General features: G+C 44.1%; 1 protein-coding gene across 2 annotated transcripts in view; it reads left to right on the top strand.

Annotated features, from left to right (window-relative positions):
* The first annotated feature begins 2,653 nt into the window (after positions 1-2,653).
* LOC111955561 (serine-rich adhesin for platelets) overlaps positions 2,654-18,956 on the top strand; it is a 77,646-nt gene continuing 61,343 nt past the window's right edge. The window contains exon 1 of one of the 2 annotated variants that reach the window (XM_070436431.1): positions 2,654-2,743. In XM_070436431.1, the coding sequence (XP_070292532.1) occupies positions 2,685-2,743 (59 nt within the window). In that variant the 5' untranslated portion in view covers positions 2,654-2,684. Of the gene's footprint in view, positions 2,744-13,232; positions 13,501-18,956 lie in introns of those variants that run through there. The other variant, XM_023975768.2, reaches the window with a different exon arrangement.

Genomic DNA, 18,956 nt, shown 5'->3' with positions numbered 1-18,956 from the left:
TCGAAAATAATAGTTTGCCAAATGACAAAAGTTACAAGTGCATATAGGCTTATACTGATGATAGGCAGATCTGTGTTAAACAACACGTTTTTACAGTTGAACTTTCGCACTGTTCCAAACTTAGACTATCCTCTTTTTTAAACAATAGCCTGTATAGAAATTGAAACTTATCGGTTCTACTGCATCCTCTCATATTATTTTTAAAGCGAGCGACATCCATTTTCATCTTAGAAAAGGTACGATTTTCTCCAGGTATCCCTCATTATAATAAAAAATAGTGTTCAGTCCATAAAGGGAATCCTAAAAAAATAAACACAAAATATTTATATATATATATAATTAACCTACATTACTGCAGTTTCAGCCCTAAACCCAATAATTGCGTCACTTGATAACAATAATCAATAATACATTCCTCATTGCACTGTGTTGTTGTAGTTTAGGCATAATAATGTTATTCTCTAAAAACGTAGACCGAATCAATAGTGGAGCTTTGCGTGCYCGAATGCACTTTGACAGGCAAATATTTACAGCCCTAATATTTAGCTAATGAGTGGCCTAATTTCGAGCTAATATTTAGCTTCTTTGGCTACACAACTCKAACCTATTTTTCAGCTATTCCCGTGCGCAATATGCTATAGCAGGGTGTCAAACTCATTCCATGGAGGGCCTAGTGTCTGCAGCTTTTTGTTTTTTTCTTTCAATTAAGCCCTAGATAACCAGGTATTACATGGTTGCACAGGACAGACAGTGATGAGCACAGTGAAAAAGAAAATCCAAACGAATTGACATCCATTAGAAAAATGGAAATTGAAAGCAAACCACTTTAACTCAAAATCAAAGTGTATTTGTCACGTGCGCCGAATACAACAGGTGTAGACCTTACAGTGAAATGCTTACTTACAGGCTCCAACCAATAGTGCAAAAAAAGGTGTTAGGTGAACAATAGGTAAGTAAAGAAATAAAAACAACAGTAAAAAGACAGTGAAAAACAGTAGCGAGGCTATAAAAGTAGYGAGACAYCGGTTAGTCAGGCTGATTGAGGTAGTATGTACATGTAGATATGGTTAAAGTGACTATGCATATATGATGAACAGAGAGTAGCAGTAGCGTAAAAGAGGGGGTGGCGGGTGGTGGGACACAATGCAGATAGCCCGGTTAGCCAATGTGCGGGAGCACTGGTTGGTCGGCCCAATTGAAGTAGTATGTTCATGAATGTATAGTTAAAGTGACTATGCATATATGATAAACAGAGAGTAGCAGCAGCGTAAAAAGAGGGTTTGGGGGTGGGGGCACAATGCAAACGGTCCGGGTAGACATTTGATTACCTGTTCAGGAGTCTTATGGCTTGGGGGTAAAAACTGTTGAGAAGCCTTTTTGTCCTATCAACGAGGCAAGTGATTACATGATGTAAAAGATGCACAGGCTCAACAGCTTTTGTTGTTGAATTTTTACATTTAATTGAAATAGGCCTACGAGTGTCTATATTATTTTTCATTAGGCTACATGTAGCCTACATTGAAGTGTTATTTGCAGTTGTCACAATGGACACACCCTGGAGCACTGAACGGTCTGTGTTACTACATTATTAATAGGCCTACAGCGTGCAGTACAATGCTTTGATCAGTTGATTGACAGGTGTAGACTACTGTAGAACGGTAAACGTTTCTCTGGTGTGGATGCTCACCAACGTTTTATAGTTATGCATAATGTATCGTTATAGTTATCGTCCTTGGTGTGGACGGCCCTTAAAGCTTAAATTGGTAAATGCCTCCCTCTAGTGGATAACATGAATATGGTATGAATACAGCAGTGGTTCTCACCACGGATTGATTTGATAGAAATCACGACTGCAACATTGATAGCCTAATAAAAAGCGATGTAATATTTCCTGCTATTTTGTTTTAATGATCATGTTGGAGGGGGAGGGTTACATGTTTTTGTTTCAAACACACGGGGAGGGCCAGTTAAAAAGACATTTTCCATCCATTTTCATTTAAAATAAATCCAATTAAATCCAGTAGCCCTCAATATAAATAAGATTCACTCCCTAAATCTCATGAAATCATGGAAAGTGTGCATGTTCAAGATAGCATGCAAAGGTCGCAGATCTGAGGAAATTTTCATAATTGCTAATACTTATTTTCCACCATAATTTGCAAATAAATTCATAAAAAATCCTACAATGTGATTTCCCCCCCCTCATTTTGCTGTCATAGTTGAAGTGTACCTATGATGAGAATTACAGGCCTCTCTCATCTTTTTAAGTGGGAGAACTTGCACAATTGGTGGCTGACTAAATACTTTTTTGCCCCACTGTACCTCATCACCTTAACGTCACGCCTCTCCTCTTTCCTATTAGCAAACATGCGGAATGTCATTCCCCGATTAACTTCAGCCTATGAGCATGGCACACTAAGACAATTCCATCTTTGWAGAATGGCGCCTGGGGGGATGGCTGACGTTTTACGTGCTCCTAACCAACTGTCCTATTTTGTTAGTTTTTTCACGTTGTTTGTTACTTTATTTTGTACATAATGTTGCTGCTACCGTCTCTTATGACCGAAAATAACTTCTGAACAGTAGTAATCCACCTCGAACTGGAAGAGTAATTTTTCTTTAACGAGGCCGATGCGAAGGATATACTGCTTTCTCGGGAATGGGCCAAAATCCTCGTCATTTGCATGAAGAAAAGACAGAGAAAAAGGGGGCGGAGGTCGGACTGCCTTCTGAGAATTCGTAGGTGAGTGAGTGTTACGTTCCCCAGTTTCTGTGTTGTAGTTTGTATTTGAGTGTGTGTGTTTCAGGAGATGGCTTCCTGAAATTCTCCCCAGGCAGCTGATTGGCCGGCCCCAATTGATGATTGGAGAGCTGACCCCGCCCCCTCGTCAAGACGCAGCTGTTTCTAATTACCCATTCCGTCTGAAGCTATATAAAAGCCAGTGTTCTAAACACTGTACACTTAGAAAGAATTAGATATATTCTGAACAATAAATTATCAACATTTGATCAAATCTGGCAGCCTTTCCTCTCTTACTTGGACCATTCGGYGCTGTGAATTTGTACTTTTTAACGCACTCTCAATTGTAATATTTTAATCCACCTTTGGGCAGCATGTGCTGGCACCGCCACCCGAGCAGTCGGGAGGGGAAGAAGTGGGGGAGGGATAAAGGGGGGGAATAAGTGGGGGGTGACGCCTACCCTCTTTCTTTCTACCTGTCCTTATTCTGTATGTCTTGTTTTGTAATATTTGTTTTGTTTTGTACCCAGAACTCTGGGTCTTTTTGTTTCTGTCTGCTCTTTTATGTTTAGATAAGAATTGTATACCTGTCTTATACCTATACACCATTCTTGTGTGTGCTCAATAAAAAATATTTGAACGAAAAGCCAGTGTTCTGTTGTTCAGGAGAGTGAGATAATAGGCTGGCTGAGATCATTGCTGGCTGAGATCATTGCTGGCTAAGATCATTGCTGGAGAGATTGAATGTGATATAGATCATTGCTGGCTGAGATCATTGCTGGCAGAGATCATTGCTGGCAGAGATCATTGCTGGAGAGATTGAATGTGATATAGATCATTGCTGGCTGAGATCATTGCTGGCTGAGATCATTGCAGGCTGAGATCATTGCTAGAGAGATTGAATGTTATATAGATCATTGCTGGCTGAGATCATTGCAGGCTGAGATCATTGCTGGCTGAGATCATTGCTAGAGAGATTGAATGTTATATAGATCATTGCTGAGAGAGGAGGTTGATGGCTGAGGGTTATAGCATGTTGGTATGTACTGTGTTAGTTGTTGCTGGGAGCAGTTGGTATGTTCTGTGTGAGATTGTTGCTCAGATAGAGCTTATTTGATGTCCTTTGTTTATTAGTTTGTTTGAGTAATTGTTTGATATTCTGTTTCATTTGTTCCCAGGGGGGAAGGGGAAGGCACCTAGGGAGTGCTTAGGCAAGAGGCCCGTGGGCATACATATACCCGTAGTATATTCATTGTCTAGTAAGACCTGGGCGGACCACCCCCTGTATTTTGGTTAGTGCACCAGGTGGTCCTAAGTTAGGTAAGTAGTGGGTAGGCAGGTTAGATAGGAGAGGGGGAACTTTGATATTTACTTTCTTTGCTTTGGTTCCGTCCAGCCCCTTTTCCCCATATTACCGTGTAAAGGAATAAAATCCTAGTAAACGGTCAATTCTGCCTTTTATCATCCTTTCTCACACTTAGTCCCATACCTCTTTTACTTCACGGGGAGTTGAGTTGTAGCATGGTGTTGCGTTCCCTCTTCACAGAGGCGTGCGTAACAGTGAGTAAACTCCCATTGCCATCCGTTCTATTGGCCAACATGCAATCATTGGAAAATAAAATGGATGACCTACCACCAACGGGACATAAGATGTTACAGTTAATGTTTCACCGAGTTGTGGCTGAACGACGACATGGATAATATAGAGCTGGCAGGATTTTCCATGCACCGGCAGAACAGAGAAGAGGCTACGTCTGGTAAGACGAGGGGCGGGGGTGGGTGTCTATTTGTCAATAACAGCTGGTGCGCGATGTCTAATATTAAAGAAGTATCGAGGTATTGCTCGTCTGAGGTACAGTACCTTATGATAAGATGTAGACTACACTATTTACCTAGAGAGTTCTCATCTATATTATTCGTAGCCGTCTATTTACCACCACAAACCGATGCTGCCACTAAGACCGCACTCAACCAGCTGTATAAGGCCATAAGCAAACAAGAAAATGCTCATCCAGAAGCGGCGCTCCTAGTGGCCGGGGACTTTAATGAAGGTAAACTTAAATCCGTTTTACCTCATTTCTACCAAAATGTCACACGTGCAACCAGAGGAAAAACAACTCTAGACCACCTTTAATCCACACACAGAGATGCATACAAAGCTCTCCCCGGCACTCCATTTGGCAAATCTGACAAATTCTATCCTCCTGATTCCTGCTTACCTGCAAAAACTAAAGCAGGAAGTACCAGTGACTCGCTCAATATGGAAGTAGTCAGATGACGCGGATGCTACGCTACAGGACTGTTTTGCTAGCACAGACTGGAATATGTTCCGGGATTAATCAAATGGCATTGAGGAGTATACCACCTCAGTCATTGGCTTCATCAATAAGTGCATCAATGACTTCATCCCCACAGTGACCGTACGTACATATCCCAACCAGAAGCCATGGATTACAGGCAAAATCCTAATTGAGCTAAAGATTAGAGCTGCCGCTTTCAAGGAGCAGAACACTAATCCGTACACGAATAAGAAATCCCGCTATGCCCTCAGACGAACCATCAAACAAGCAAAGCGGCAATACAGGATTAAGATTGAATCCTACTACACCAGCTCGGATCCTCGTCAAATGTGGCAGGACTTAAACTATTATGGACTACAAAGGGAATCCCAGCAGCGAGCTGCCCAGTGACGCGAGCCTACCAGACGAGTCTACTTTACTGCTTGCTTCAAGACAATCAACACTGAAGCATGCATGAGAGCACCAGCTGTTCTGGACATAACACTCTCGGTAGCCGATGTGAGCAAGACCTTTAAACAGGTCAACATTCACAAAGCCGCTGGGCCAGACGGATTACCAGGACGTGTACTCAAAGCATGCGCTGACCAACTGGCAAATGTCTTCACTGACATGTTCAAACTCTCCCTGACCGAGTCTGTAATACCTACATGCTTCAAGCAGACCACCATAGTCCCTGTGCCCAAGGAAGTGAAGGTAACCTGCCTAAATGATTACAGCCCCATACCATTCACGTCGGTAGCCATGAAGTGCTTTGAAAGGCTGGTCATGGCTCACATTAACATCATCCTCCTGGAAACCCGAGACCTACTCCAATTCGCATACCGCCCCAACAGATCCACAGATGACACAATCTCAATCGCACTCCACACTGCCCTTTCCAACCTGGACAAAAGGAACACCAATGTGAGAATGCTGTTCATTGAATACAGCTCAGCGTTCAACACTTTAGTGCCCACAAAGCTCATCACTAAGCTAAGGACGCTGGGACTAAACACCTCATTCTGCAACTGGAACCTGGACTTCCTGACAGGCTGCCCCCAGGTGGTAAGGGTAGGCAACAACATGTCTGCTACGCTGATCCTCAACCCTGAGGCCCCTCAGGTGTGTGTGTGTGCTTAGTCCCCTCCTGTACTCCCTGTTCACCCACGACTGCGGGGCCAAACACAACTCCAACACCATCATTAAGTTTGTTGACGACACAACAGTGGTAGGCCTGATCACCGACAATGATGAGACAGCCTATAGGGAGGAGGTCAGAGACCTGGCAGTGTGGTGCCAGGACAACAAACTCTCCCTCAATGTAAGCAAGACAAAGGAGCTGACAGGAAAAGGCGGGCCAAACAGGCCCCCATTAGCATCGACAGGGCTGTAGTGAAGCGGGTCTAGAGTTTCAAGTTCCTTGGTCTCCACATCACCAACAAACTATCATGGTCCAAACACACCAAGACAGTCGTGAAGAGGGCACAACAACATATTTTCCCCCCCAGGAGACAGAAAATATTTGGCATGGGTCCCCAGATCCTCAAATAGTTCTACAGTTGCACCATCGAGAGCATTCTAACTGGTTGCATCACAGCCTGGTATGGTAACTGCTCGGCATCTGACAGTAAGGCGCTGCAGAGTGTAGTGCGTACGGCCCAGTACATCACTGGGGCCAAGCTTCCTGCCATCCAGGACCTACAGTTGAAGTATGAAGTTTACATACACCTTAGCCAATACATTTCAACTCAGTTTTTCACAATTCCTGACATTTAATCCTAGTAAAAGTTCCCTGTCTTAGGTCAGTTAGGATCACCAATTTATTGTAAGAATGTGAAATGTCAGAATAATAGTACGAGAATGATTTATTTCAGCTTTTATTTCTTTCACCACATTCCCAGTGGGTCAGAAGTTTACATACACTCAATTAGTATTTGGTAGCATTGCCTTTAAATTGTTTAACTTGGGTCAAACGTTTCGGTTAGCTATCCACAAGCTTCAAATAATAAGTTGGGTGAATTTTGGCCCATTCCTCCTGACAGAGCTGGTGTAACTGAGTCAGGTTTGTAGGCCTCTTTGCTCACACACACTTTTTCAGTTCTGCCCACAAATTGTCTATAGGATTGAGGTCAGGGCTTTGTGATGGCCACTCCAATACCTTGACTTTGTTGTCCTTAAGCCATTTTGCCACAACTTTGGAAGTATGCTTGGGGTCATTGTCCATTTGGAAGACCCATTTGCGACCAAGCTTTAACTTCCTGACTGATGTCTTGAGATGTTGCTTCAATATATCCACATAATTTGATGCCATCTATTTTGTGAAGTGCACCAGTCCCTCCTGCAGCAAAGCACCCCCACAACATGATGCGGCCACTTCCGTGCTTCACGGTTGGGATGGTTTTCTTCAGCTTGCAAGCCTCCCCCTTTTTCCTCCAAACATAACCATGGTCATTATGGCCAAACAGTTCTATTTTTGTTTCATCCGACCAGAGGACATTTCTCCAAAAGGTACGATCTTTATCCCCATGTGCAGTTGCAAACCGTAGTCTGGCTTTTTTTATGGCGGTTTTGGAGCAGTGGCTTCTTCCTTGCTGAGTGGCTTTTCAGGTTATGTCGATATAGGACTCGTTTTACTGTGGATATAGATACTTTTGTACCCGTTTCCCCCAACATCGGTCCTTTGCTGTTCTGGGATTGATTTGCACTTTTTGCACCAGAGTATGTTCATCTCCACCCTGATCTGTCTTGTGATTGTCTCCAACCCCAACCAGGTGTCTCCCATTACCTCATGTGTATTTATACCTGCGTTTTCTGTTTGTCTGTTGCCAGTTCGTCTTGTGCCGTCAAGTCCTACCAGCGTGTTCCCGTGTTTCCTGTGCTCTAGTTTAGCTTTTTCTAGTCTTCCCAGCTCTGACCTTTCTGCCTGTCCTGATCCTCYCTGCCATCCTGTACCTGCCTGATTCTGATTTGGATTTACGACTCTTGCCTGCCTTGACCTACAGATTGCCTGCCCCTTGTATTGTAATAAACTCTGAGACTCGTACTATCTGCCTCCTGTGTCTGCACCTGGATCTTAGCCTCCCATCTTAGCTTCAAGGAGCCACCTTTGGAAGACATGAGGAGTTACTGCAAAGCCTTATGGATGGACTCCATACCCTGGCAGAATGCCATGACCATGTGTTCACTACATTACTGGAGCAATTCTGCGGATTCCCAACTAGGCAGCAAGCCACAACAGTAATCCCCCACTCTCAGCAACCCGCCACCAACCCCGGTGTACCCAGAACCTCGCTTCCCTCCTCCGGAGCGCTACGCTGGAGATTCTGGAACCTGCCGGGCGTTTCTCTCCCAGTGCTCCCTCATCTTCGAGCTGCAGCCTTCTTCGTTCCCCTCGGACCGCTTGAAGATAGCGTACTCGATAACGCTGATGTCCTGGAGGGCCCAGACGCCGGTGTGGGTGCAAAAGTCCACTGTTTGCCTCAGTCTGGAGAAGTTTGTGGCGGAGGTACAAAATGTGTTAGATTCTCCGTTGTCCGGGAGAGAGGCTGCTCGTAAGCTGCTCCAACTACGTCAAGACTCCAGTGGATTTTCACATGTTGGCGACTGAGAGTGTCTGGAATCCGGAACCCCTGTTTGACACGTTCCTTCACAGATTATCGGAGCTCACAGCCTGGGAGCTGTCCATGGATCTGGACTCACTCACAGCCTTCACCATCCAGATCAATGGGTGGCTACGGGAACGTAGGAAGGAGAGGGGTCTGATCCCTGTCACCCTCGCTCGTACTCGAATTCCACCTCGCCTCCGAGGAATCCTGGAAATCCCCAAAGTCTACATTTCCGAGAGAATCCGGTGTCATCCGAGTTCCCTCGGAAATCACTGAGGACTGTCGACTCGCCTCCTCCAGAGCCCATGCAACTTTGCAGGGCTATATTGTCTCCTGCTGAGCGCTTACGCAGACTGAATAGCAGTCTGTATTGTGGAGCTCCAGGACATTTCTTATCTACCTGCCCATTAAAAGACCAAGCTCATCAGTAGATAGGAGTACACTTGAGTTATGGGGAGTTTCCAATCTCTCACTACTCCTAACCCCCTCTATGCTACCCTGTTGTGGGGAGACCAGGCCAAATCCATCCGGGTGCTCATTGACTTTTGGGCCGACGAGAGCTTTATGGACACTACCCTGGTGTCGGAGCTGGGTATTTCCACTCAACCCCTTTCCATCCCAATGGACGTAAGAGCGCTGGATGGGCGAACTATTGGCAGAGTCACCCACAATACGGTTCCTATCAACCTGAGAGTGTCAGGCAACCACAGTAAGGCTATGCAGTTTCTGCTCCTCGAGTCTCCTACGTACCCATGGTTTTGGGGTTTTCATGGCTCTAGAGGCACAACCCCCTAACCAACTGGGTTACGGGTTCCATCATGGGTTGGAGTCTGTTTTGCCATGCACATAGTCTGAAGTTGGCGCAACGTGTCCCGGGACGTCTCCCGGCGGGCTTGGGTAAAGCCTCGGATCTCTCCGCTGTTCCCGCGGAGTACTAGGACTTACAGGAGGTTTTCAACTCTGCCCGCACCACATCTCTTCCTCCGCATTGGCCCTACGACTGTGCAATCAACCTTCTCACTGGCACCACACCGCCTCGGGGGGTGACTTTATTCCATATCGGGTCCGGAGACCAAAGCGATGGAGGGGTACATTGAGGACTCTCTCGCTGCAAGGATTATACGTCCAACTGCCTCCCCCGCCGGTAAAGGGTTCTTCTTTGTGGAGAAGACAGRCAAGACCCTGCGTCCGTGTATCAACTACCGGGGCCTTAACGACATTACGGTTCAAAACCGTTACCCGCTACCACTCATCTGCTTGGCGTTCGAGCTTCTCCAGGGGGCCGTCATCTTCTTGGACCTTCGGAATGCATACCATCTGGTTCAGATATGGGAAGGAGGCGAGTGGAGGCTAGCGGGTACTACGAGTACTTGGTGATGCCGTTTGGACTGACCAAAGCTCCTGCAGTGTTCCAGGCCCTGGTCAATGATGTGCTCTGTGACATGTTGAACCAATTTGTGTTTGTCTACCTCGATGACATGCTCATTTATTCCCTGCCAGCTCAAGAGAACGTCCTCCATGTCCGACAGGTCCTCCAGCATCTCCTGGAGAACCAGCTTTTCGGGAAAGCGGCGAAATTTGAGTTCCATCGCTCCACCATCTCCTTCCTAGGATACATCATCGCATCATCGCAGGGAATATTCAGATGGACCCTGACAAGGTGTGAGCAGTGGTGGATTGGCCTCAACCCACATCCAGAGTTTAGCTGCAACGTTTCCTGGGATTTGCTCATTTCTACCGTTGTTTCATCCGTGGTTACAGCAACCTTGCTTTCCCCCTCTCTGCACTCACCTCTCCCAAGGTTCCGTTCATATGGTCTCCAGCAGCTGATCGCCATTCTCAGACCTCAAGCAGCGAATGACTACAGCTCCCATCTTAATCTATCCGGACCCGTCCCGTCAGTTCATGGTGGAGGTCGACGCCTCAGACGTCGGAGCGGGGGCTGTCCTGTTTCAGCTTTCTGCCCCGGACCAGTAGCTGCATCCCTGCGCCTTCCTTTCCCATCGTCTTAACCCCGCTGAGAGGAACTGTGACGTGGGAAACCGAGAATTACTCGCAGTTAAGATGGCGTTGGTGGAGTGGAGGCACTGGTTAGAAGGGGCAGGGTGACTCTAGGGTGATGGTGCTTTCAAGACAATTGGGAAATCCCCTCAAATTATGACGTCAGTGATCTTCAGGTCGGAAAGTCGCCAAACCCTGCCCTAACCCGGATGACGCTAGGCCAATTGTGCGCCGCCCTATGGGACTCCCAATCACAGCCTGGGATCAAACCTGGGTCTGTAGTCACTCCTCTAGCACTGAGATGTATTGCCTGAGACCGCTGCACCAATCGGAAGCTAGAAAGATGCTTGAGTTTCCGAGTTGGAATTCCGAGTTGGATGACCTTTCAAACCGAGTCGGAGCTAGTTTATTTCCGAGTTCCCAGTTTTCTTGAGCGTGTGTAAGTCAGAGGTCGGAGATATCCGAGTTCCCAGTTGTATTGAATGCAGCGGGATCCCCAGATTTTTCCCAGTCTGAGTTWAAAAAAAATGTTTTAGCTGTCAGTTGTCTCCAACGCACGGATATCAGATATGCTGACCAGACCGGACACGTCGCGTGCGCAAGCGTCGCAAAATAAATTTAGAAATCCATGTTATTCAATTATTGCGCCAACGAGCGTCTGCGACGCCAAGGGCTAAAATAGAAGTCATTCCTATTTCTGACGCAGATCGCGCTGAAAGTCCTGCCTCTCCCATCTCCTCATTGGTTTGAAGAAGCAGGTACCCACGTGCCATCTCCTCATTGGTTATACCCACGTGCGTGATTGAAAGACGAACTTTGTTGCCGGTTGTGTGGTAATACTATGAAAGTTTAGATGGATCACCATATAAGTTCAAAGATGAAAAAGCCTGGAAGGAGGAGAGATGACTAGAAACGATTCGGTTGGCCGTTTTATGTGTGGATTAATTGTCGGAGTAGAAGACCTTGTGAATTTCAGGTAAAACAACTCAATGTTTATATCCCAGGACAAATTAGCTAGCAACAGCAAGCTAGCTAAATAGAACAAATTAACGTTAATTAATTAATAACGCTAATTAACGTTAGCTTGCAAGTGCAAGCTAACTAGCTAAAATGCCATATATGTTTATTGCTTTTTGACCTGTCCCCAAATTAATGTCATTGGTTCAGAATTTTGATATTTTAACCTGCGTGTCGTGATCGCGTTTGGTGTGGGGGGCAAAATACATTTATGCACGATAGCGCACGCGCGCAGCCGGTTTAGGTTCCGTGTTAGGCTATCTAGCCAAAAAGCATCCATGAGCTGTTATATTTGTCCGAAAATCTGGCTATCAGTCGTTTTGGCTTTGCTTGTGTCTATTTTAGCGACATGTGTATCTGCATGCATGTGGATTTCCTTAATTAAGATGCTCGGCTAACTCATCGCAAGTGCGAGCTTTGGGACACACAATCGGGAGTCTGTGTATTGGTTTGAGTCTCTGAGTTGTGTTCTGGTGTGGCGACGGAAAATAGCTAACCCGACAACCATATAGCAGGCATCACAGAAAAAAACGTGTCCCATCAACAAACGCGTATAGTCTCTAGGAAGTATACTTACAAGACGTAAAGTTAAACGTGTCCCTCGCTATCAGGGGTGAAAGTATTGTAATGAAACAGGCAGGGAGTAGGTATCGAACCCTCAACCTTCTAGCCCGAGGTCCGGCGCGCAAAAGCATGCTCGTGCAGCAGAGTCGATTTCCGCACTTATAAACCCAGGGTCTTTACAGTATAATTAATTTCTTCCCGGTATTGGACCTCCTATATTTTTATGGGCCTAATCATATAATTACACATAGAATCCCTGTTAATTCAATACTATGTGGGCCTAGTCATAAAAATGTGTAAATTAACTTAAAACGCAACAAATTTACTGAGTTACAGACGTTTATTTCATAGTGAGCAGGGTTGAAAGTAAGGAGGTAAGGTACAGCTTCCCAGCAAAATAAATAGTGGGGGTAAACCATACAGGTAAAACATGAACCTCACAATAATTAAATACAAAGGTAAAAACTGTAGGCATTACACCACTTTTTATCCCCGCCGTATGACAGCGGTAATGAAAATGAGCGAATGGATTTGAAAATGGGTGGCATAGCCTAAACTCCAAAATCTGATGTGGTTCGATAAAAACACGGAAACGTTGCCAAGGCAGAGATGGGTGGCCGACGCGCGCGGATGTATAGGCCTACATTCTGGCCTAATAAATCATCACCAATGTCATTAGGCTTTTTGTGTTTTGTGTAACAGATGGCTCTTTACATTCACCACTGTTTGGAAGCTGGAAATATGTTGCCAGTGGAAGAACGTGCGTGGGTAGCCTAGTAAAAGAGCCCTTTGAAGTGATTGTTTGACAATTACAGTACATATACCTTCGTTGACTGGAAACGTTTTGTTTTTTGGTGAAGCCGGCTATATTGTGGTAGGGTTATTTTCTGTGACCACCATAGCGATGCACAGACTCCCGATGATGTGTCCCAAAGCTACTCTAGGGCGTGTCACTCACCTGTGTGCGACTGCGCATGCAGTAGAGAGAGTGAAGAGCGAGAATCAGCTGTCCTGTTGTCTGCAGGTTCTGAGGACCTTGCAGTGTTTTTCATGTCGAGATTCGTGACAAGTGGTACTTTGAATTTGGTGACTTGCCATTTATGTCTGGAATAAACGTAAAGATGGCGAGAAAGAGTAGTTCCAAAAAGTCATTCAAAAGCTTGTTTTCTAAAAGCGAAGCCAATTTGACTGTGGAGAAGGAGAAAGATGACCGTGGAGGGAAAAAGTTCAAACTCTTCAAATTCAAGAAAAATACGAAACACGACAAAGAAGAAGAGAAGCAAGTGGACTTCAGGTAGGCTAAAATATGCCAAATAGTTCCAGGCTTTTCTTGTTGCAACAATGTGTTTGAACTGATGGTCGTGATACCATTATAATGTTCTACTGTAGTCCACAGACTTTGAATAGCATACTTTATTTATGTTGTGCGTGACTTGAAATGAATTCACACACGTGTGTTATATTTGTGCATGCATCTCTTAACAGTGGGAACAGTCAAGCTAGTCTAACAATTCGGCAACAAATAGGCTCTCTGATTCAGAAGATACCGTTGCAAAAAACAACAAGATGATCTACACCACACTGGATGGAAGTAGCAACCTGTATTAAGCATGCATCGAGAATCTGATTGAAACCTTACACATACTGCAGGGTGTTACACGCTAGACGGGATGCAAGAGCCACTGGTTCAAACTATGCACATTGTATGCTCGTCTGAGGGTAGCCCGAACATTCAATATTTACACACATGTATATAAGTATGTTTCTGTCGATCCTACAACATTTTCAATGGCTTTATTTAGGTATGCAATATGGTGATGAAATCCCTTGACGTTAAAGTTTTTCATCACGTGTTGAAGTGTTGGCCTCGGTATACTAGAGTATGCACGTATGAATGAGCAGTATATACTTTGATCCTCATTTACTGGTTGAACATTAACAAACCGGTGAAGCACATGACACAACAATCATGTGGTTTGTCCTTTTGGAAAGCAGCTGTTGACATCTGGTTTTATAGGCTCCCAATACACCAGTTCGCCTTAATTGAACCGTGCCAACTATACACCTCAATGCCTGGATCAACAGCAAGAGTAAACGTCTCCTTTTCATAGAATATTTAATTCAAAGGCAGGAGGGTCAAACCAGTAAATCGCGAGTTAGAGGTTTATTCAATGTTTGTTTTGGTGTTCGCTTATTCCAGGCTATCAAGGGTAGTTGGCATGTTTGTGACTATTTAGTATAGGGTAGGGTGTCCACCCACCCTGCCCAGCGTGGGTGAAAATGTGCTTTGGTGATGATATGTAACTTCCTGACGTTATAAAATACAATTTACCAAGACAAATATGATTACCGTTTGTTTAAATCACTGAACACAACATGCACTTATTCATGGTTCTATCTGCCCAAGGCATCTAGTTGAGCCAGGTGTCTTAATTCCTTAATGCACACAGCTTTTGTTCATTTGCATAGTTAGTCATTTAATTCCAGCATTTTAATAAATTTCTTAATTTCCTTCAGTGTTATCATTTACACACTGTCACGATTATTTTGTCTTAGTATGCCATAAAAAAATTTAACAAAAAAATGAACTTAACAAATCAAGCATTAAACCTAGTAAACAATTAATTTAGACCCAGCGTTTTATTTGAAACGGGATTATTTGCTGACGTGATGCAATTTTACAGATTTTTGACCACTTTTYTTTTCTCTGGCCTTCTTGATTTATTCACCCTAATTCTGGCCAATTTGTTTTCTTAGAGGATTACCGTCACAATTAACATAGCTTTACCCATTGGTCAAAATAGGTGTTTTTGATTGGACACCCTATATAGGGCATTCTAGTTAAATCACCTTTATTTCTTCAATAGGGAGTGGTGAAGTACACATGTCTCCATGAAAATGTAAACTCACTGTCTGAATCTCTTCAATGGTAGATAATCGTTGTAAAAAAATACATCAATAAAACGGACATTAATCCCGTATGTCAGTGTGGTTTGGCATGAGAATCCGACTCATAGAACTACATGAAAGACAAGACCTTTACAATACCCAGTCAGCATTGCCAGAACCAAACAGGTTCAAATACTTCCAAATATAGAGTACTTCATGGGAGTGTGGAGTGTTAACTGAACTTATCGCGTAGTGCGACGAGGCAACCTGGCCCCAGCATAACCCTTTTTGCCAATTTTAAAGATGAAATCGGTCTTGACACAACTTGAGACGCGTCCCACTCCGTTCAGTCCTGGTGCATAGCTTAGCTTCTTCACAGCCATCCTTCTAGGCAGAATTTGAGCTACGGTATCTGTATCCGAGGAGGACTGTCTACGGACGTATTTGTGTCTTAGCTAAGCGAAGGGACACGAAGAGGAACCTGTCTTTCCTCTGCATTTCCTCTACATGTTATTGTTCCCAGGGGCATCTATGCCTGATGTCACTGTTGGCATCATCTTAGTAAAAGTTACAGTAGCATCCAATTGAAGTGAAGCAAATGATGTATCTGACAATATGTAGCCAGTGGAGTTTATTTGAAACATATTCCGTTTTAGATTTTTTTTGTCTGCATATTAAGGATGTGCTGTCATATCTAGACATAAAAAAAAGCATTTAATCTTGTCTTCAATTATTATTCTAATGTCTGCCAGATCACAAATTCAGTACGATATGATTCATCTCTCTTAGATGTGAGTCTGGGCCTGGATTGTTGAGTGTTATTACTCAGCACAGGTGTCCCCTCCATACAGTTACATCATAGTGTTACAGTGTATACTTTTTTGCTCTGTTGGTTTCATGATGCATGAAAGCATCAACTGAAACCCTCTACGAGAACGGTCCTCTTACTTCAGCGTACAGTTTTCTCCACGTGCAACTTCCTCTACGCTCCCCTCTTCATCTAGCTAGGATTTCGCGTCATGGCTAAATCAAAAGTGAAAACAACGACGCTTCACTTTTTTTTTCTTCTTTACCCAATACCAACATCTTGCCCTTCTCCCATCTCTGCATGTTGCGTTACCTTCTATTGTTTATGTTTAGCCTATTGTCAATAGTAGTGTACTCTATAAAATGTGCATGTTTTGTAACACTGTGTTTTACTGAAAAACAACTCCAATGTTGTGCAATAAGGTCCACGGCACCTTTACCAAGGTGTGGCACAGGTATCTCACATACTGTACACAATAACTAGGAGCTACAGAGGTATGCTTCACCCCTCAGGCTCTGGTTAACAGCACTCCATACTATACATGCATGCTTGCACATGTGTGTCAATACCAGTCTCCCCCGAGTACTAGTTTCAGTTGTCAACCTTAATTAGGCAATATACGGTGCATTCGGAAAGTATTCAGACCCCTTGACTTTTCCCCCCCAAAAAATTTACATTACAACCTTATTCTAAAATTGATTAAATTGTGACGAAGTGAAAAGTATTTTTTTTATGAAAGAAGTGTCTTGGAAGGTTCAAAGCTTTCTTTAACAATTATGGAGGCCACTGTGTTCTTGGGGACCTTCAATGCTGCAGTAATGTTTTGGTACCCTTCCCCAGATCTGTGCCTCGACATAATCCTGTCTCGGAGCTCTATGAACTATTCCTTCGATCTCATGGCTTGGTTTTTTTCTCTGACATGCACTGTCAACTGTGGGACCTTATATAGACAGGTGTGATCCTTTCCAAATCATGTCCAATAAATTCATGTCCAATCAAGTTGTAGAAACATCTCGAGGATGATCAATGGAAACAGGATGCACCTGAGCTCAATTGAGTCTCATAGCAAAGGGTCTGAATACATATGTAAGTCGGGTATTTCTGTTTTTAATTTTTAATAAATCTAAAAAAACTTTTTGGGGGGGTCTGAATACTTTCCGAATGCACTGTATGCGTGTGATTGTATTATTATTTCCGCTTGGCATAACTCATCATTCGCGCAGCACTTTGACAATCTCAAGTTGAACTCGTGACGAATAGTCTGAGTCCCTAAGGTGAGCCTTACAGTATACTAAATCATTTGAATAGGAAAAACCGGGTGGCTTGGCTAGCTGTGAATGACAGCCAACATCTCTATGCAAATCCTGCTCTGGTAAAGCACCCTGTCTAGTTGCACTGAGGCGCTCCTCACTTTCTCCCTCCCTCCCCTCTCTCTATATTTCTGCTTGTGAATCTGAAGGAGGCACCTGTCACCTGCTCTTTAGGAATGCCCGGTTGAACTGCATCCAAATCATGTCTTCGATAAGAAGCAGCGTCAGTCTATGAGCCTTTTTTTTTWATATGAAGTCTTTATGAAGCCTACACAAGCAGGACGTCGCGCTTCTGTCAGGGTGTACACATGTCGCTAGTGAAGGATCGTGGAAGAGGACGTGACCCGTTCACAATGCATCAGCACTCCTCCCTCTGGGCTAGAGAGACACCGTGTTTTGTCTTCTCTGTGTGATGATGGATGGACAGAATGATTGACAGGCCGAGCACTTTAGATGACACAGTAGAAACCTGGAAGTGAGTTGCTGGGGTTTGTTTGTGTGTGTAGAAGCCACTGGACCGGTCAGATTTTTTTTATAGCGCCTGACAGTCTCTCCTAAACAGCAAACTTAGACTGTATTTTAGGGAGGAATGCTGTTCCCCTGAGGTGTGAAAATGGAATTCGATCATCCTATTGGATCATCCACCTCGCGATCATTCAACCTCACTCCCTTCACATGCAATGCTTCGTCGTGACACTGTCGATGTCCGTCTATTGTAACAAAGAGATATGTTTTTCCGTAGCTTTATTTGCTTGCCGCTTACCTCAACCCTTTTTCATTCAGCAAAGTGAAGAAATGCTACCTGTGTAGAAAGAGGCTTTTGTGGCACTCCTTTGTAGAGCTCTGCTGTGATGACAGCTGCTTATGGATGAAGCCACTCTGTTTACAGCCACACACTGGACCCACTGGCAGCGTTATTGAGGAAGGGGCCATTTGTCATTCACTGTAATAATTATGTCAGTAGGGGAAAAAATGAAACCCGATTCAGAGAGATTGTGCAGTATTGTGTTGATTTTTCTTGCATGCTAAAGGGACATTTTGTCCGACTTCGGCGTATTTGATTTTGTATCAGTGTATTCAAACTTCTGAAACGTTTTTGTACAAACTCCAACTCCACTTTATAGCGATTGTCAGGAGTTAGATTTTTGGTTGGATCTTATAATCGCACAACAGGTTATCACTTCAACCTTATGAACCCAATCATTCACCATGCACGGYTCAAAGACAGTGCAGAACTGCAGGGACACCCTTGTTGATGAGACCCTATGCCCTCGGCCTGTGCAAAAGTCAAAAGTGATCTTTACATTCAGCTTTTCCAAGGAGAACATGCAGTGCTATCTGTTAAGCCTGCTGTGCATTGGAAATGTTCTGCATTCTCTACTTATCGATGAATTGATGTATGTACAGCCTTAAAATGTTTCATTTGTGCATTGACGTATACTTCAGTTGGAATGCGTAGACGCTATTTACTCAAAGTATGTAACCATGTGCTCTAGTGAATATGAACGATGCTCTCCAACTGTACTTCCATTTTATGAGCCAGAACTATGCTGCTGATAAAAACATGTCCGGGTTTATTTACACATTCCTGTTTCATACAGAGAAGTGCCTTTGGTATAGCCTGGTCCTAGATATGTTTCTGGCAAGACAGCACAAACAGACCTAGAACCATGCTACTGTTGGTACTTTCAGCAATGCATACAAAACAAATAAGTAGAGAAGGACATTTCCTGAAAAAATGGT

The sequence above is a fragment of the Salvelinus sp. IW2-2015 genome, linkage group LG31 (genome assembly GCF_002910315.2).
Source record: "Salvelinus sp. IW2-2015 linkage group LG31, ASM291031v2, whole genome shotgun sequence".
Classification (NCBI taxonomy): domain Eukaryota; kingdom Metazoa; phylum Chordata; class Actinopteri; order Salmoniformes; family Salmonidae; genus Salvelinus; species Salvelinus sp. IW2-2015.
This window is presented reverse-complemented; position numbering and strand designations above follow the sequence as displayed.